This window comes from Eublepharis macularius, chromosome 18 (genome assembly GCF_028583425.1).
Source record: "Eublepharis macularius isolate TG4126 chromosome 18, MPM_Emac_v1.0, whole genome shotgun sequence".
NCBI lineage: Eukaryota > Metazoa > Chordata > Lepidosauria > Squamata > Eublepharidae > Eublepharis > Eublepharis macularius.
In genome coordinates, this window is record NC_072807.1 from 16,982,776 (window position 1) to 17,003,430 (window position 20,655).

At 44.4% G+C, this 20,655-nt stretch overlaps 1 protein-coding gene across 2 annotated transcripts in view; it reads left to right on the forward strand.

Moving 5' to 3' along the window:
* SV2B (synaptic vesicle glycoprotein 2B) overlaps positions 1-15,088 on the forward strand; it is a 37,699-nt gene extending 22,611 nt beyond the window's left edge. The window contains exons 7-12 of one of the 2 annotated variants that reach the window (XM_055002621.1): positions 630-718; positions 2,540-2,704; positions 6,557-6,690; positions 7,848-8,048; positions 10,654-10,813; positions 12,630-15,088. In XM_055002621.1, coding sequence (XP_054858596.1) covers positions 630-718; positions 2,540-2,704; positions 6,557-6,690; positions 7,848-8,048; positions 10,654-10,813; positions 12,630-12,813 — 933 coding nt within the window. In that variant the 3' untranslated portion in view covers positions 12,814-15,088. The remainder of the gene's footprint in view (positions 1-629; positions 719-2,539; positions 2,705-6,556; positions 6,691-7,847; positions 8,049-10,653; positions 10,814-12,629) is intronic. The other variant, XM_055002622.1, reaches the window with a different exon arrangement.
* The last annotated feature ends 5,567 nt before the right edge of the window (positions 15,089-20,655 follow it).

The following is a 20,655-nucleotide window of genomic DNA, read 5'->3' on the forward strand; positions in this document are numbered from 1 at the left end:
CAAATGATCTCTAAAGAGGATTGGAAGTGCATTATCCAACGTGTGCGGAATCACCCAGAGACTTATGCAAGAGTTTCCATTTACTTGGAACTTTTGGAGTTTTGTGAACTGTGTTGGGTATTGTGTGTCACTCATATATCATTATTAAGCCTTTGTATATTATATGCTCTAAGCATTGCTACTGTGTCCTTTAATTTACCGCTGTGAATCATGTCATGGCATGTGGTGGGGGAGGCGAAAGCCATACAATATGGCCATGAAATGAATTGGAATCTGCACTCATGGGCAGTGCAGATTCCCCATGAGTGATAAAAATAAAGTAGGGAACTTAGACGCAGCCTGTGAACTCTGTAACGTGTGAATCAGCCTGAACTAAGTTTAATGATATAGATTATTATAAAATGGTTTTATGTTCTTAATCTCTTTCAAATGAATATGATAAAGAGGGATGTACGTTTAATATTTTTAAAGACCAAAAGTCTACTTTTGCTGTGCCTCTGAATGAAAACACCCATCAGAGATTATTTCCCATTTCCACAAATGAACCCTTTGTTCCTTAAACGAGGGATGCTCTTGAGAGCCATAAACTGTGTCCAAAGTCAATCTTAGGATCTTGTGGGCTTTTCCAGGTTTTGGACAACGTGCTCTATTGTTTGACGGGCCAGTACAGAATGAACACCCTGTTCCTGGCCATTGTGTGGTTTACCATGGCCTTAAGGTATGTGCGTAAGATGTCCCAAGAATCTGTAGTTATCTGAACTTTCCACCTTGATATGTCTACAACAGATTGGAACAACTTCTGAGCCAGTTCACACCAACATCCCGGGGACCACCAGTTGGATCTAAGTACGGGGCTTCACTTGAAATGGATGGCAGAAGTGCATGCCCAGGAGGGGGAGGGTGTCCCTTGTCAGGGGTGACAAAAGATGTTGAAGCAATCTTGCAGCCACCAGGCATGTAATGCAGCCCAGTAGCATCTTAATAATAAAATAATAATAATAACATTTAATTTATACATCGCCCTTTAGGACAACTTAATGCCCACTCACAGCAGTGTTGTTATTATCCCCTCAAAAATCACCCTGTAAGGTGAGTGTAGCTGAGAGAGCTCTGAGAGAGTTGTGACTGAGCCAAGGTCACCCAGCTGGCTTCAAGCTGAGGTGGGGAATCAAACCTGGCTCTCCAGATTAGAGTCCTGCCGCTCTTAACCACTATACCAAACTGGCTCTCACAACCTTGTGGGACACCATACATGCCTTGTGGTTTTCATTGCCTGCCTGGAATGGCATCGATGGGCATTGTCAAGCAATGGTAGGTGAAAGTATTTGTCAGGGGTCATTTCGTAGAAAAAGAGCTGGAGGAACTCATTAGCACAACTCATTAGCATAACTCATTAGCATATGCCACACCCCCTGCCATCACTTATCCTGGCTGTTTTGGGCCAAATCCTGGCCACTCAGGGCTGAAATTGGGCCCAAAATGGCAAAAGGGCTGAAAATAGCCAAAAAGGGGCCCAAAATGGTCAGGATCAGGCCACTGCTGAGTGGGAGAGTGATCTACCACCCGTCAGAGGCCCGATCCGGGCTGTTTCGGCCCCAATCCAGGCTGAAACGGGCCCCAAATGGCCAAGTCAGGTGGGCGGGGCCACCTGACATGTGACCTCTGGGGAACTGCCGGAACTGCGTTCCAGCGCGTTCCCCCTCGAAATTAGCCCTGGTATTTGTATAGGTGAGCAGCACTTTGCTCGATGGTGCAAAGTGTATGTAGGCCTGATCTGTTTCAGAATGGGTGAACACCCTTTATTCTGTTACAGTCTCCCTACCGTAGGGATGTCTTCCCTGAGTAAATTTGTTGGTCTTCTCAAAACTTCTGTTTTTACTTCCCTTGAAAGCAGATGCTTCCTTGTGATATGAGTGGCAACCGCCAAACTTTTATTTTGGGAATGGGCAATTCAGGGTGACGAGAGACTCTCACTAGCAGGGCTTTTTTTCAGCAGGAATGCAGGGGGACGGAGTTCCGGAACCTCTTGAAAACGGTCACATGGCTGGTGGCCCCACCCCCTGATCTCCAGACAGAGGGGAGTTGAGATTGCCCTCCGTGCCGCATGGCGCGGAGGGCAATCTCAACTCCCCTCTGCCTGGAGATCAGGGGGCGGGGCCACCAGCCATGTCACCATTTTCTTCGAGAGCAACCCGCTGAGTTCCACCACCTCTTTTCCCAGAAAAAAAGCCCTTCTCATTAGCATTATCCGAGTCTTGCTTTGCTTCTATTGGAATTCCTCAGATATTTTGTCTGAACAATGACCTCCAAACTAACATTGAAATTTTGCTTGGGGTGAAATTTGGCTGCAGCTGTACCGTATCACCGAATTAGCTCTGACGGAAGCCAATTTTACAAGACTTTGAGAAGTGTAGCAGCAGGATGCAGCTTAACCAGCTTCCATTTCTTGGTCAGAAGTTAGGAAAGACTTTCTAGACATCTCAGGAAGGACCAGAAATACCTCCCCACACCAGTGCACCTTCTTCTATTCCTCCTGCAGTTACTATGGCCTTATTGTCTGGTTCCCGGACATGATACGGTATTACCAGGAACAGGCATACAAGTCACGTGAGAAAATCTTCCATCATGAAGAAGTGAAGCACTTCACCTTCAACTTCACCCTGGAGAACCAACTGCACAAGAATGGGACGTACTTCAACGACAAGTGAGTGCTTCCGCCCAGGGCTTTTTTTCTGGGAAAAGAGGTGGTGGAACTCCGTGGGTTGCCCTCGGAGAAAACGGTCACATGGCTGGTGGCCCCGCCCCCTGATCTCCAGACAGAGGGGAGTTGACATTGCCCTCCACGGAGGTCAATCTCAACTCCGCTCTGTCTGGAGATCAGGGGGCGGGGCCACCAGCCATGTGACCATTTTCAAGAGGTTCCGGAACTCCATTCCACCATGTTCCAGCTGAAAAAAAGCCCTGCTTCTGCCCAACTGCACCTTTTCATGAAACTTTGAGTTGATACCCAAATATGCTTACGGTGGCTTATAGCTGCTGGTCACGTACTAATCTCAGAGCCAAGCTACAAGTGACGCCTTACACAGGTTGGACACCTGTCAGCTTACCTCAAGTTTTGATGGGAAATGTAGGCATCCTGGTCTTGCAGCTGTCATGGAGAGCCAAGCTGTAAAACCAGGACGCCTACATTTCCCATCAAAACTTGAGGTAAGCTGACAAGTGTCCAACCTGTGAAAGGCATCACTTGTAGCTTGGCTGTCATTTGTGGCAGTTGCTTTCCCTTCACAGCGTGCTTTTTGGAATGCTAGAACTTGCTCCAGATTGCTGGAGGACAGTAAGCAACCAGGTTATATGTTACTTTGCTTATACAAATAGTCCCAGTGTAACATTACGAATCAATGTTACCTTTTTCTCACATCATTATTTACTTATTTAAATGGTTTCTACTCTGCCTCTCTGCAATATAAAGGGAGCTTAGTCGGTTATCATTTAAAATCTCATAAACACACCACATGCATGTGGCTTCAGAGAAAAAAACATTGTCAACAGGGCAGCCAAAGGCCCATGAAATGCAGATGTTATGCCCGCCGCAGGTACTGAGAAGTCAGTAACCACACATAGATCCTTCTGATAAAAATGTTTGCCGTGTTGTCTAATTTGAACAGGGGAGATGTGTATATTCAACTTGTGTGTACAGCCTCAATATTTGTGAGCTGACCACTTGATTTTTCGGAGTTCTGCTTTGCATCTACCAAAGCTGTATGCACATGCAAAATACACATATTCTCCCGTTCAGACAACATAATGCATATTGGTAGTATCACAGGCAGTTCATACTGCTGATATGCACAGTTGCCAGGCTTCCAGTAACCATGGATGTAATGTCTGGAAAGGGCTTTATAGTCTTTGGCATTTCAATATAATATTCAAATCTATGCAAGATAATAAAAAGTAGCCTTTTCGAGTGCTACTATTGTCTTCTTTACATTGCAAAGCGACTATAAACCCAGTGTAGGAGAGAAAACCAGACTTAAATGAAAAGAATCCTATTTGCTGATAAAATCCAGTTCCATGCTCCGAGAACCCTCATGTGTTTCCCCTTCCCTCTGTGGATATACTGACATCTAGTGGCTTTGTGAAAAGGGCACATTATTCCTCCTACATTGCTGTTCTCATACTGTTTTCTAATATTCCAAAACCCAAACACAGTTTGCGAACTCACCACTGGACTTTATAAAGTTCTCATCCATTCATGAGTACCAAAGCAGCCCATGCATGTGTAACCCTTGTGAGGTTAATTGGTTTCGCCCCGTGGGGTGGAGTCAGAAGCTAGAGGCAGGCTGCTGAGGAGGAGGCTGTTTGCTGGGGAGCTTAATAAATTATAAGCTCTTATCACCTTGAATAAGGGCTATAATTCCCCAAGAAGAAGACAGAAGCCTGGGGTACAGTTGCTTCGAATGGATGAGAGAGGACTCATCATCACTTCTTGAATGTTGAACTGTTTGCCTTTTCAAGGACATTGTTGATTTGGAGTTTTTTGTATGGTTGCACTTAAGAGTTAATTTTTTTTTAAGTTGTATTATTATTAAAAAGTTTAAAAGAAAAAAAAGTTACTTCTTAAAATTTTGTGAAAATTGCTTCCAAAGCCCCATAGAACCCATGAAAAGAGAAGTTACACATGCAAAATGCACACATTCCCCTGTTCAGGCAACATGGTGACCATGTTTTTGGACAGCACTGAGGGTAGCGTGTGCTACAATAACAGGAGATGCAGCAGCAACCGAGCACGCTGACTCCAGAACTGTAGATCGGACTGAACTCTCAGGTGCCCAAACCTGGGGCCAGTCTTCGTGGCAATACATTACGAGCAGTTAAAATATATCATCTCTTTCAGCTGCCATTCAGGCAAACATCCACGGCTCATTTATTGTTCTTTGGCTCAGAGCATTGCCCTAGCAAATCTTGGCTTTTAACTGATTTCTTTTCTTATGTGTGTGTTTTAGCCTAAAGGCTAAATATTTGCAGAGTATGTGTATGGTTTGATGTAATAGAAATATATCCTGGAGGGAGGGAGGGAGGGAGGGAGGGAGGGAGGGAGGGAGGGAGGAATCAGGGCAATTTTTAAAAGCATGAAAACACCAGTCATTTATGGGGTCCATTTATTTATTTTATTCATACTTCTGTTTTTACTGCATCGAGACAATCTAAACAATAAAATACTGATAATTGCTTCAGTACCATTAATACAGAAATTACAGTGTTCTAAAAGCCGGAACAAAATACACCACATCTAGTAAAGGTAAAGGTAAAGGTAGTCCCCTGTGCAAGCACCGAGTCATTACTGACCCATGGGGGGATGTCGCATCACGACGTTTTCTTGGCAGACTTTTTACGGGGTGGTTTGCCATTGCCTTCCTCAGTCATCTACACTTTTGCCCCAGGAAACTGGGTACTCGTTTTACTGACCTCAGAAGGATGGAAGGCTGAGTCAACCTTGAGCCGACTACCTGAACCCGGCTTCCGCCAGGATTGAACTCAGGTCGTGAGCAGAGCTTGGGCTGCAGTACTGCCGCTTACCACTCTGTGCCACGGGGCCACCTACCACATCTAGTAGCAGCTAATAAATCAGTTTCTAAGACGTTCAGGTCACCCTTCCCTGCAGCATTGATATACCACGCACAAACACAAAAAGCTGCCTTCTACTGAATCAGATCCTTGGTCCAGCAAGGTCAGTATTGTCTACTCAGACTGGCAGCTGCTCTTCAGGGTCTCAGGCAGAGGCCTTTCACATCCCCTGCTGCCTGGTCCTTTTAACCTTCTCCATGACCCTTTCAGCTGGAGATGTCTTTCATATCACCTGTTAAACGATCCTTTCAACTGGAGATGCTGTGGGTTGGACCTGGGTTCTTCTTTATGCCAAGTAGAAGCTCTGCCACTGACCCATGGCCCCTCCCCATATAGAAATATAACGTTTTCAATATTCTTTTTAAAAGAAATAATGGAATTGGTTGGATAAACTTCTCTTGAGGAGAAGTTCATGACTGAGATGCCATCAAGAAGTTCTTTCCCATTGCCTTTAATAGTTATTGGTTCTACATTAAGAGTGCTCTGTCCATGTGACCTGTTGTGCAATAGACCTTTTACAAAGCAGTGCTACGGTGCAATAGTTACTGTGATGATGTGAGCAGTAAGGCAATGGGACTCTGCTCTTAGAAGCAAGAGGCTACTTTTCATTTGCAAACATTGCATCTTGGATATACCCCTGTCACCCATCCTAAGTCCAATCACATATTGCCTTACCGTGAATCAGATCATTGGATTGTCAGGTCAGTGGACTCTCCAGGGTCTTAGGCCAAGGTCTTTGCCATCACTCACTACCTGAACTTTTTAACTGGAGATGCCGGGGGTTGAACTTGGAACCTTCTGCACGCAACACAGATGTTCTGGCTCTGAGCCATGCCCCTTCCACTGAGCCATGGTCCCTCCTCTGTTATAGGGAAAAAAAATAAGTGTCCTTCAAAAGGATGATGATGGCAAAGTCCTTCTTATGTTGCAGATTCATTAAAATGAAATTCAGAGATGTGACATTTGAGGATTCCCTGTTTGAGGAGTGCTATTTTGAAGATGTGACGTCCAGTGAGACCTTCTTCAAAGAGTGTACCTTCATTTCCACTGTCTTTTATAATACAGGTAGGTCGGAAGAGTGTATGTATTTTTGCACAACGTGTGTCTGTTTTCGCTTGTGGAGTTGGTGACGCTGATATGGGAGGGAGAGAAGAAGCTGGAGACCTGATAGATTTTGTCTTAATGTGAAGCTGTTGATTCGTAATACTGAGGAACATAAGTGCCTGTGGTGTCTCTATCCCAGAGACAGTCTTCATTTCCTGGTACTCGTCCCTGGTCAATCATTTTCTTGTGGGAGACATTGTACATGTACCTGCCCTGACCTGGATGATCCAAGTAGCCTGATCTCGTTAGATCTCAGAAGCTAAGCAGGGTTGGCCCTGGTCAGTAATTGGATGGGAGACCTCCAAGGAAGGCCAGGCAAGTGATGGCCAACCCCTCTGAATGCCTCTTGCCTTGTAAGCCTTACAGGGTTGCTGTAAGTTGGTTGTGACTTGATGGCGCGCACACACTCCAGCTAAACATTTTGTAAGTGTGAAATTCTGGAGTTGTCATTCTTCAGGATTTAGTTCTCTGGAAATTATATCTATGTGGCTTAAATCATTGTCTCCTCCATTTTATCTTCATGACAACCCTGTTGTTAGGGTTAGGCAGAGAGTGTGTGACTGGTCCCAAGTCACCCAGCATGCTTCCATGGAAGAGTGAGGAGAATACCCCAGGTCTTCCAGATCCTAGACCGATGCTCTAACCACTACACACACACACCATGGCTACAATGGGGTGCAGCAGTTACAAAATATTATCATCCTACAGTGTCATCTTATGATGGGTGCCTGCTGAAGCACTCCCTGCTCCAATGAGGTGGAGGGAAGCCAGGAGTGACTTCTTGCTTTGAGAATGAAGCAAGTGGACACCAAGAAACACGTCCGTTGACACCGTGACACATATGGTACCACACAGAGGATCACTATCTACAGTACAAGCAAAAAAGTTGAATGATTCCCATGCCCCTGAGAATCTTGGGAACTCTAATTCTATATGTTTAGGATATCGTTGTCGATTCCCTCATCAAACTATAATTTCCAAGATTCTTTGGGGGAAGCCATAACAGTTAAAGTAGTCACAAAGTCAATGTGTTGTTGTAGCACAGATATACCCAAGGAGATATACTGAGGGAAAGCTTTATAACATAATCTATCAACTGTCTCTTTCCCCCCCCTCAGACCTCTACGAGCATAAATTCATCGACTGCAAATTTGCCAACACCTCCTTCCAGTATCAGAAGCAGGGCTGCCATCTGGATTTTGAGCAAGACAATGACTTTCTCATCTACCTGGTCAGCTTCCTGGGCAGCCTCTCCGTGCTGCCCGGGAACATCATCTCGGCATTGCTGATGGACAAAGTGGGGAGGATCAAGATGATCGGTGAGTGGGTAGAAGTTGCATCTAGATAACGGGAGAGCAGAGAGGAAGCTGGTGATGCGGAGAAGAAATGGAATGGGGTCTGTGTGACTGCAGAATACAGGATCAGGGCGGGGGATTGCGTGTCACAATGATGCTGCTGGATTAGACCAGAGGTCTGGCATCCTGTTTCCAGCGGCCAACCAGAAGCCTCAAGGAAGCAAAGTACAGACTCAAGAGTCTTGCTGCATTGAGCTTTGAGTCAGTGGAAGAGCATCTGCTTGGCATGCAGAAGTTCCCAGGTTCAATTATCAGCATCACCAGTGAAGGATCAGGTAGTAAGTGATGGGAAAGACCTCCACCTGAGACCCTAGAGAACTGCTGCCAGTCTGAGTAGACAATACTGATCATGATGATCTGATTCGGTATAAGGCCTGATTCGGTATAAGGCCTGGTTTGGTATAAGGCCTGATTCGGTATAAGGCAGCTTCATGTGTGTGGGCTGTGCAGCAACTGGCACTCAGAGGCCTGGTGACTGTAGGTATGAAGGTTTCATTTAGCCATCGTGGCTTGTAGCTCTAGGCCTACCCTTGACAAAGTTGCCCTTTTCAAGCCATTGAAGCCAATCACCGCCACTACTGGCCTTTTCGCACTAAGTTTCTCCTGGGTGCTGAACTGCAGCAGTTTTTTTTCCCGAGCTTCCTCATTTTTTATTAGTCGTCCCATGTTTTGCTGGTGGCTTCTCTGTGCTTTCTCAAGCCTCCTTCTATCCGTTTTGTAAAAAACACGAATCCTATTGATCTCTTCATGGATCTGAGTCCCCCAAAAGCTGTACATAACGGGCTGTGCATTTGGATACTGCTGACCCAATAAAATGCCCAATATTGCCAGTCTTGAATTGGTTCGGCAATATCCAATAGTGTGACAGGTCCTTCTAATATTTCCTGAACTCGAAATTTCACTCCTGATAAATATCAGGAATATGCAGAGTCACGTTGGGAAGCCTCTCTCTTCTGCAGCCTGGTTGAAGAGAGGAGGGAGTGTGCCCCAGCTGGTCCACGATATTAGAAATAGTTATATTTCATTTGGTAGCAGAATTACTTTGAAGCGTTTCCCCCAACTTGGAGTAATTAATCCTCAGGCAATCAAATTGTAAAAAGATAGAACTTGCAGTGTATTGAGGTAGATTTCATTCATGGCAATATCTTGGAGTAGAAAGAGTCTAAAGAGTCACTTTCCCTATAAATGCCATGGCCTGATAGTCTGGTAGCAAGGCTGCAAGTGGGTCTGTGGATGAGGCCTTCATGACAGGAACTCTGTGAAATACATCCTTCCCCTTTGGAAGGCCATGAGGCAAGAAGAAGAAATCTCCCAAGAGACCCAGAGACAGAGGAGGAGTCAGGAGGCATTCCTGCCTTAGACAAAGAGAAGCAGCTTACTATCAAGAGTTACACATACACAGAAAGAGACATGCAGCGCCCTCCAGTGTCCAAGACATGCTATTCCATCACCCAGCACATGTGCCCTTTATAGTGTTAAGGCCATTTCAAGGGCCGATGCACACTGGTCTAGCTGGGCCATGCTACCCCCTTCCCATTCCTGCTGCTTCTGAGGAGGGCAGGGCAGGCTCTTCAAAAGTTATCATTTTAATCTTGCTTTGTAACTGCAGAAAGGACTTGATTATTTTTCTAGGAAATAATTGATGGACATCCAATATTAATTTAATCGATTTTTCCCCAACACAACTTTCCAATATGATAACAATACTCTCGATATTTAAGGGAAACTATTATCATGCCCTTCCTGATATGCTAGTACAAAATTAAAACAATTTTGAAGTGTATGCCCCTAGTATATCGTAACATAACCATCACCTACGTTTTGTTTGTTTTGTTTATATTGTAAACTGCCTTGAGCGCCTCAAGGAGGAAAGGTGGCTAATAAACATTTCGAATAAAACAAATTTTAAAAAATGTTTCCTGCAATTGACGGTATCTTCCCAATAAGAGGAAAAATTAGCCAAACACTTATGGGCCGTTTCCAGACAGCTTACCTGCCTCCGAAACGTCGCGCCATCTTGCGGGGAAAATGCGAAATATCGTGTTTTCTCACGCGAGTTTTGCGTGACGTCGCGCAAAACTTGTGCGAGAAAACGCGATATTTCGCGTTTTCCCCGCAAGATGGCGCGACGTTCCGGAGGCAGGTAAGCTGTCTGGAAACGGCCATGGTCTTGACTTACAGTGCAATCCAGAAAGAGTTACTAATGAGGTTAGACTGGAATATTCTTCTTTGGATTGCAGTGTTAATGTATTAACGTCTATTGTGCCCAACTTTAGGCATTCTTTTCTAAACTGAAAGCCTTCACTGCTATAATTGTTTCTTCACAAACACCTTGTGAGATAAGTTAGGGTGAGAGTTGGTAACTGCCTCAATGTCAGGTAGAAAACTTCATAGCTGAGCAGAGATTATAACCTCTCTACATTACAGCATGCTGGCTTTCTATTCTTGAAGGGAGTGTTCAAACATCGAAGCGCACAGTCTTCCTTCTGTACTCTGTATAGGTATCATTGCTGTACTTCTGAGCTGGATCTCAGACTCACGTTCCTCCTCTTTCTCCCTCTGTTTGCAGGGGGTTCCATGCTCTTATCTGCAGTGTGCTGCTTCTTCCTGTTCTTTGGCAATAGTGAATCAGCCATGATTGGCTGGCAGTGTCTCTTCTGTGGTACCAGCATTGCTGCTTGGAATGCCTTGGATGTCATTACTGTGGAACTGTACCCCACGAATAAACGGTGACTCTTCCCATTGGCCTCTATAGGGGATGGGGAATGAAGATTTGGGGAGGGCAGATTGTATTCAGATGTGATGATACTCCACAGATAAATGGTGACTAGAGATGAGCACGAACCGAAATATGAACCAAAGTTCGTCACAAACCAGGATGGTTCATGGTTCGCAAACTGGTGGTTCGTTAGAGCCCATTTCAGATGAACCGCCACGAACTTTAGACTGGTTCATTTGTTTCGTTTTTCGATTCATCACCGCAGACATCCTGGCACCGATCAATCAGTTTCCTAGGCAACGGCAGGGAGGGGCTTTCTGCAGACCTTCTGCTTCCCTGGAAGTGACTTTTTCACAAACCAAATGAACTGGTTTGCGAACTGGGGCAAGTTCACGAAAGTTCGTGGTTTGTGGTTCGTGAAATGCAACGGACAATGAACTGCATGGTTCGGTATTTTCTCAGTTCATGCCCACCTCTAATGGTGACTCTTTCAGTGGCCTCTATAGGAGATGGGGAATGGGGATTTTGGGAGGGGGGGTCAGTTCCAGAGCTGAAATATTGGCCTTTTCAGATTAACTAAAGAAAAAGAAAAAGAAAAAGGCAACCCTCTAAAACAACCAATACGAAGTATAACCATATTAAAGGGAAAAACCTGACACCCACAAATAACGAAAAATAATTACAAAATCTATTTGAAAATACACAAACACATACCAGAATATAAATAAAGTCAATGACTATTTGCAAAATTACATGAATAGAAAAAATACACGAGACCTGAATAAAATCATAAATAAATAGCCACAATTTTAAAAGTTGGATCTCTAATGAATAACATCTATGACGGTTACTAGTAGCAAGTTTTGAATTATCTTCTTCAGATAAAGAAATGTTATTCTTATCTTCAGGAATGTGGTTTTATGTGAGGAAAAAAAGCAAGCTCCACACTTCTGAAGATAATAACATTTCTTTATCTGAAGAGGATAATTCAAAATGCACTGCTAACAGCTGTCATATATGTTATTCATTAGACCACCATCTTTTTAAATGGTGGCTATTTTTGTATGATGTTATCCAGGTCTCATGTATTTTTTCTATTCATGTATTTCTGTAAGTAGTCATTAATTTTATTTATATTCTGGTGTATGTCAATTTTCAAACAGATTTTCTAATTGGGTTGTTGGGGGTTTTCCGGGCTGTATTGCCGTGGTCTTGGCATTGTAGTTCCTGACGTTTCGCCAGCAGCTGTGGCTGGCATCTTCAGAGGTGTCGCACCAAAAGACAGAGATCTCTCAGTGTCACAGTGTGGAAAAGATGTAGGTCATTTGTATCTACTCAGGAGGGGTGGGGTTGAGCTGAGTCATTCTGTAAGAGTTTCCCAGGGTGTGGAATGCTAATGGCGGGAGGCTTCACTGTATCCTGAGGAGGTTCTTTTGCATATGGATTGGTGCTTGATGTGCTAATCTTCTCTGCAGGGCTATTGTCGGGTGTGGAGTGTTTTGTTGGCCTGGTGTTTTTCAGAACTGGAGCCCATGCTCTGTTCATTCTTAAGGTTTCTTCTTTCCTGTTGAAGTTTTGCTTATGCTTGTGAATTTCAATGGCTTCCCTGTGCAGTCTGACAAAGTAGTTGGAAGTGTTGTCCGTCAGGAACTACAATGCCAAGACCACGGCAATACAGCCCGGAAAACCCCCCAACAACCATCGTTCTCCGGCCGTGAAAGCCTTCGACAATACATAGATTTTCTAATTATTTTCAGATTAACAGCTGTGCCCAGTGTTGACCTTTGACCTCTAATTTCCCTCAAATTTTCTTTGCACCTCCACAGAGCCACAGCCTTTGGCATCTTGAATGGGATTTGCAAGTTTGGGGCCATCCTGGGGAACTCGATCTTTGCTTCCTTTGTGGGGATAACCAAAGTGGTCCCCATTCTTCTGGCCTCCTCTGCTCTGGTTGGAGGAGGTCTCCTGGCCCTACGACTTCCAGAGACACGTGACCAGGTCCTGATGTGAGCGGCTTGAGGAGGAAGCGACATGACAAAAGCAAAAGGGAAGAGTTATAAGAAGAAAGTCGAATATTTTCCACCAATATGTCCTCTGCCAATACCTCATATTTTCAGTTGGTGATGGGAGAGGGAGAGGCAGCCCACCATAACAACGTTACACCCTTAGTTATAGGACTGTTGAGCTGTGTTGATGGAGTCCATCTCACCCGCCTCCACACACAAAAACACACGCCAGAGCTTTGCTCATTGCTTCGAAGCTATCACTCCTAATGGAACGGAGCCCCGTCTTGCTGCTGAATGCGTGTGAACATCTAAGGCATTAACTGAGATCGAGCAATGCTTGTGATTCCCCACGCCTGGGTATTTATGTGCGTTTTAAGCAGCGAGGCAGGGAAGAACACCTCCTTCTGGAGTTTGGCTTGTCTCCACATTCCCGTAGCTTTCTGGGAAATTAGCCAAATGAGAAACCAAGCTCATATCAACAGTGGCCGGGACTAGAGAACGTTCATCAATCATCTGTGTTCAAGGGTAACACAACCCTTTGGAGCAATGATCAGCCATTGACTAGACATTTGCCAGAGATTAGGCTTCCATTTTGAGGACTGACACCAAGACTCCTGACTGACACAGTCTGCTTTTCTTCCCAGGAAAGGACACTATGACTCTACTATAGATTGGACTTCCATTTTTCAAAAAATATCAGGGCACTTGGAAGAAGCTATTCACTTCTGGGAAATCTTGACCCACATTTGCTTAATTTTTTTAGTTAAGAACACTATTAGGAATTAAGTTTCCATTTCATTTTCATTCACTCGTTTATAGAAATGTTCAGACTGCTCAAAATGACATCTGTTGAAGCAGCATTTTACTTAAAACACAAACTTTTTGCACATGACAGTATTTCAAATGCAATGTTTTCGGATGTTTTTTCTGATGGGAGAAAGTTTTTTCTCCCCTTGATCTAACTAGTTTCATTCTGTGGATATCAAATGATTTCAGAAACCAAATATGTACACATTCTACAATGTAAATAGAGGAGGGGGGGTGTTGATTTTGAATCAAATGTAGAATATGGACGCTGCAGGAATTAATTTACCAGCATTACAGCCATATTAATTAATGAAAATGTTTGAATTGCTGACAGATTTGGGTCTTAACTGGAGCACTATATCACACAGTTTGGGGAGTAGCCATTTCAAGTGACCTTTGGAGACCCAACAAAAGTCATCGTACTTTATAAAATGAAACCACATTGTCAGCCAAGGGAAAGGAACATTTTCGAGTCTGAAAAACCCAGGAACTCTTGGCTATCGTTGGGCTCTTGGTGACGCATCTTAGACTTGCTCACTCTCGATACAGTCCGTGCTTGGTTGCATTATCAGGAGGCAAGGATAGAACAAACCGCTTTTATTATGTGGGAACACAGAGGACATGAAATATTAGCACCATTGGCGGGTGGCACCAAGATGGCTTGGATATGTGTTGGTAACTCAAAAGATATTTGAGCTGCTCTGCTCTGAATTTTTGCCAATGGGGCCATGGAAGTGTTGAAGAAGAGATTCCAGGCACATCTGTCCACTTTGATGAACATCTGTTCCAACAGGGACACAGTCCTTTGACTCTGGACACAGTCCTTTGATGCTGGATGCAGTCCTTTGACTCTGGACAGAAAAGTGGTTCTCTGGAAGTTGGCAGAAGATTGGCTGTTGAGGATTTCCTTCTGTGAGATGATCTCATTAAAAATATAGCAGGAAAATGAGCCATCTGCAAGGAGCAGCCATACAAAAAACTGTCTCTTGCGCTGATACAAGCCATCAGGCATACAGAGACTTGGTTGAAAATCGCCTGATAGGAATATTCTGGGAATTGCATGGACTGTATTCTCTTCTCTCCACTCAATGAACTAAACCCTGAGCTGCTTCCTTCCTCTCCACTTTAATGATGTCAAAAAGCCATATTGCTTGTCCGCTCCTAGAAAAGTGGACAAGGCTGCTTCCACATCCAGACCCCCAAATTCCCATTCCCCTGACTGCACTTAACCTTTGTGTATAAATAGCAGCTGACATTCATGTTTCCCATAGGCCTCTGTGGCTATAGCATAACCTGTACAGAACAAATGTATTCAATAGTGTTATCTTCATCCAGGTACCTGAATGTTTTGATTGTCAGTTTTGGTCTGTTGTCTTGTTCTGCGATTCCTTGTGCTACCCCAATTGACTGCATTTCCCCACTTTGAAATTCATGTCAAGCAACGAACTTGCAATAAATGTCAACCAACCTGACACTTGAGATTTGTTGCCATTAGCTACAGATTTAGTAGGGCTGATCAATGCACTTCATTGAAATTCCTGGAGATGTGGACGGGGTGCCTTGGGAGGGTGAAGTTTGGGGAGGGTAGAGAGAAGAGTGGGGATGTGATGTCACTCTAGGACATCCGTTTCTCCTAGACTATGGTATACCACAAAGTCCATCCTCCAGAGCTGCCATTTCCTCCAGAAGACTTGATCTCTGTGATCTGAAGATCTTCAGGCTGATGTTCATAGTCTGCTGTTTAAATCTGCCCATAGATGAAGACATGGCCTTATTTAGTTTGCTAAATGTGCAGATGCTTCGAAGCTTCACCCAGTGTCTGACTTCCCAGTATGTGTGCAACACAGCAAAAGTCTAGGTGTGTGTGATCATCAGAAATGACGGTATGCACGTTTCATATGTGGAACTGCAAGCACTGCCTCATCAGCAAATGCTGCGAGATTTTGAGTGTGGCACCTGAGGAGGGTGGCGTTCAGGGACAACATCGCAGCACTTCCAGGTGATGTTGTGGGAATTTCCCATGATCACTGTGGTAAACCATAGAGACATTCTCATAACATCACCTGGAAGAGACATGAGGGAAATTCCTAGAGAGTCACAATGGAGGCCATTTTCCAGCCTTTTTGTCTTCTGCTCCTCAGTAATTTGGCCATGAGTATGCTCTTGCATGTCAATAGTCAAAAGAGTTTATTGTCTATAGCCATAGGCCATCATAATTCACCAAACATTGACTAATAAACAATTAAATCCCTTATCACAGTTTGTATAGGTTACTAAAATTAATTAAAACAATACAGTATGCCAAACTATCCCAGGAGTTACGAAACAGCCTCATTCAGTACCACCTTAGATCTTATCTCCTGCATGTCATGCAAGGCTAATTTGAGGCTAAAACTGGCCCCAGCGAAGCGCAGGGGCACACCTGCGGCCGAAGCAATGACATCTCTTCAGGAAGTGGCATCATCACACACACACACGCGGGATCATAGTGCCAGGGCCGCATTAACCTATGGCCAGACTCCTAGGCTTCCAAGTAGTTTGGGCCCCTTCCGGCACTTCAGTCTTTCGCCACACTACAGCTGACAGTCTGACCCTAATACAGTAGGTACTAGACCGCAGTATGTAGCCCTATATACATTTTGAGGCTCTCCTGAAGTATTCTATTCACAATTTTAAAAATATTTTTATTACGTGAGTAGAACTCTCCAGGAAAGCACATTTTGGGGGTGTAATTGTTCAATACTGTCATATTTTGAAGTGAATAACATTTTTATTATTTATTATTAATAATATATAATTTATGAATAATTGTTTTAATATAAGAGACAATTTGTTTTACTTCAATAGGGAAGCAGATAATTATCTTATTAATAGAGATTATATAAGATAATCAATTAGTTGCAAATTATGTGGGGATGTGCTTCAGCAAAAAAAAATTGATGGGCCCCTAGTCGCTGCCGGGATGTATTTCTATCCTCTGAAACTACCATTTTGTCCAGGGAGGCTGATCTCCGTAGTCTGAAGAGTGAGCAGGAGAGCTCCAGGTCCCGCCTGAAAGTCGGCAGGCCTATCTGCAAAGGCCTATCAATGCAACTCTGTGAGCCAAGCTACAAGTGATGCCTGACACAGGTTGGACACTTGTCAGCTTCCCTCAAGTTTTGATGGGAAATGTAGGCATCCTGGTCTTGCAGCTGTCATGGAGAGCCAAGCTGTAAAACCAGGACGCCTACATTTCCCATCAAAAATTGAGGGAAGCTGACAAGTGTCCAACCTGTGTCAGGCGTCACTTGTAGCTTGGCCCTGAGAGCTCAATTTTCCCCATGTCTATTGTCCATTAACACCATGCCAGCTCAGTCCTGTGTGCAGTGGCTCCGATAGCCACATGGTGGCATCCGTTGACTGCAAAAGGAAATTGCAGCCTTCGATGAATTGCCTTGTTCTGAGCCGAAGTGGGAAGCATTTGACATCCTTTCTCCTGTGAGAATGGAGGAGGGTGGTGGGAAAAGCTAGGTTAAGGTACTTTAAAGTGAGTATTGTTTTACTGGGTCAGGCCAAAGGCCCATTTAGGTTAACATTCTGCTTCCAACAGCAAGCAATGTAGAAAAAATATCACCGTGATAAGACTAAAATTCCAAATATTTTTAGTAGTAGTCTACCATTCTGTATTATTTACAATTGTTATTCTCACAAAGATACACAATCCTAAAGGATTAGTACAACACTCCGAAGATAAATACAAGGATTGCGGGAGTTTCTTGTTTATATTATTTCTTTAAAATGCTTGTATCCTGGACTGTCAGCCAAACTGGCTTTTGGGGTGGCTTGTAATTAGAGATGGGCACAAACCAAAATATGAACCAAAATTAAGCATGAACCAGTCTGATTTGTGGTTCGTGAACCATGGTTCGTCAGATCCCATTTCTGACGAACCGCTGCAAACTTTTAGGCTGGTTTGTTTGGTTCGTTTTTTGGTTCATCACTGCAGACAGCCTGGTGCCAGTCAATCAGTTTCCTAGGCAACGGGATGGACTTCCTGCAGACCTTCTGCTGAACCAGAAGTGAACTTCTGCTGGCCCGGAAGTGACCTTCTGCTGACCTGGAAGTGATGATTTTCTGACCTGGATGTGATGTTTTCACGAACCGAACAAACAGATTTGCAAACCAGGGGCAGGTTCATGAAAGTTCGTGGTTCGTGAAATTTGACGAACCACAAACTGCATGGTTTGTTTCCCCCCCCCCCGTTCATGCCCATCTCTACTTGTAATGTCCATGCTATAACAACAGAATATATAACAACTGGTACACAATTATAGTAACCATCACCATTAAAATGCTGCAACTAATTTTAATGTTGTCATTAAAAGCAACGATTAAAAAAAGTAAAGCAGCAACTGCAGCAATAAACATTGGAGGTGATGTCAACAGATGCTAAAAACAGTAAATAGTGGCGGCATTGAAACAGTTCAGTAAAACTGTAGTGTAGTAGTTAAGAGTGTCATACTAGGATCAGGGAGACCTGGGTTCGAAACCTCACTCTGCACTGGAAGCTTACTGGGTGACTTGGGCTAGTCCCCCTCTCTCAGCCTAACCTGCCTCACAGGGTTGTTGTAGAGAAGATAAAATGGAGGGCAACGGTGTTGTAAGCTGCTTTGGGTCCCCATTGGGAGGAAAGGAAGTGTATAAATGAAGTCAATAAATCACTGTGGAAATACAGGACAGGGCTTTCAAACAACTGGAAGTAAAATCATGATGTTATGAAATTGAGCACCATTGAGCTTTCGTACCTGCTAGCGTGGATGATAATTCTTCCTTACCCGCCTGGAAATAGGTCTTCAAATGCAAGAGAGCCTCTTAAATCACAGCAGAGTTTAATTTAAATTGAGAGAGGAGTCTGTGTCTGGCTTAGCAGCTTGGCTAGGAATCCCTGATCGCCATGGTACCGGCTTCCAGGCCAGCGCTTCACAGTTCTGTTTTCTTCTTGTCAAGCTCCCTGACCACGGTACATAAATAACAAACAAAAAGGGAGAAAGTTCTCAAGGTGTTGATAGCTTTAGAGCTAACACCTTTGAAACCTTCCAAGAAGCTCTGGGGCTGGATGACTCTTACGCATTTATACCATTACCATGCAAGCTCAACAGTGATGAATTGGGTCTTGGGGGGCTCGCCTAAAAGAGGGCTCTCTCCTCCACCCCAGAGCACTGGTACTTCCTTTTTCAAATTCCAGTTTCCTATTCCAACATTTAATTCAGTCTCAAAGTACTCTTACCCAGAGGGGATTAAAATAACAGCTCTTTGTTTTTGCCTCATCCTAATTGGGTGTGGTGGTTGTGCACTACGTAACTCCGTTCACCTTCAGGGGCACTTTTAACAGGTTCATTTCATCTCACTTCCCACTGTGTTCTGCTTCCTCTCACCTCAACTGCAACTTAGGCCGGTAAAATCTATAACATGTTCCTCTGTCTGCTCTTCACAGAGCTCACATTCTCCTCCAGAATACAGCAAATATAAGCTTTACTTTCAAGACTGTGGAATGGTGGCGATGGATGGATCCACTTGACTAATTATAGATAAATTTCAATACCCCACAGAAGTCCACTGGGCCTCCAAATTAAATCTTTTGACACAGGCCTTCAACAGCTTCAGGAGGCATCTGGGAAAGAGTGTCCTTGGGTGAGAGTTCCTCTCAGAAGCGCTGTGGTCTCTTCAGCCTCTGAAGGACTCCAACCAGTCCTCTCGCAATTGTCACAAAATGGTGGATTATTAATAGCCAGCGGATTGATGAAGTCTGTCTCCTATGCAAATTCCTTTCTGTTGTGAGCTTTTTGTCACCATCTTTCAGGTTTACTGTGTCCGTCTTCCCAACATTTTGTGCCCTTGCCTTGTGAACTTTGTCTAAAGCAGGAAATATTAGAAGGAGGGGGAGAATATAATACAGTCCTCGATTCAAAAGTGAGCTGAGATTCAGGAAGCCAAGCTTGCAATCAAAGGGTTAATCTTACTGGGCTACTGTACCGGGATCTTGTAAAGATTACTGAGACGGTGTATGCCTGGGGTCCCCAATCTTATTGGGCCTGTGAGCACTTTTGAAATTTAAGAACTGGGCGTGGGCACCACCACAAAGTGACTGACACATGGGGTTCCCACCACTAACTTGGCAAATACTGGGAGATTTAAGGGTTGTGTGTGCAGTGCCTGGATAGAACTTTACCATAGAGACAAGGGGGAAATTCCTAGAGTGTCACTATGAGGAGGCCATTTTTTTTCTCCTCAATTCCTCAGAAGTAGAAAATTGAGGCTGTGGGCAGGTAACCCCCCCACCTCACTCCGTGTGAGTAAACAGGAGGCCGAGTGATGCAGAAGGAAATCACAAAATGGCTCCCACAGGGTGCTGGGGCCAATCACAAAATGCTAGGCAGTTCCATACTGAGCATCTTCCTATGATGGAGGCAGCTGTTTCTGAGCAGGTCCTTCTTGACGACCTAAAGGTGATGCCTCCTGGACTTTTCTGAATTACCTCCTACTCCAATGAGGTGGAAGCCAGACAGGACTGGTTGTTTGCTTTGGGGAGAAAAGACATTTTGTCAACTAAGCAAATGGGTGCCAGGAAACCCAATGGTGGGAAGAATGGCAGCCTTGGGGATCACGTTGGGGATCACTGGTCTGTGTAAAGCATTACGAACCTTTGTATCACCCTTGCAAGTAAGCTGGCCAAATTGACTCACCCGCAAAAAGTTATCTCTAGCCAACTTGCACATACAAGAATAAGTTCAGAACTTTGTGGCACAGAAAGGGCTTGAAAGAACGGAAACCCCCTCCAACACATACATGTTTTCAGGGCTTTTGTTCTGGGAAAAGAGGTGGTGGAACTCAGTGGGTTGCCCTTGGAGAAAATGGTCACATGGCTGGTGGCCCCGCCCCCTGATCTCCAGACAGAGGGCGGCGCAGAGGACAATCTAAACATCCCTCTGTCTGGAGATGAGGGGGCGGGGCCACCAGCCATGTGACCATTTTCAAGAGGTTCCAGAACTCCGTTCTCCAG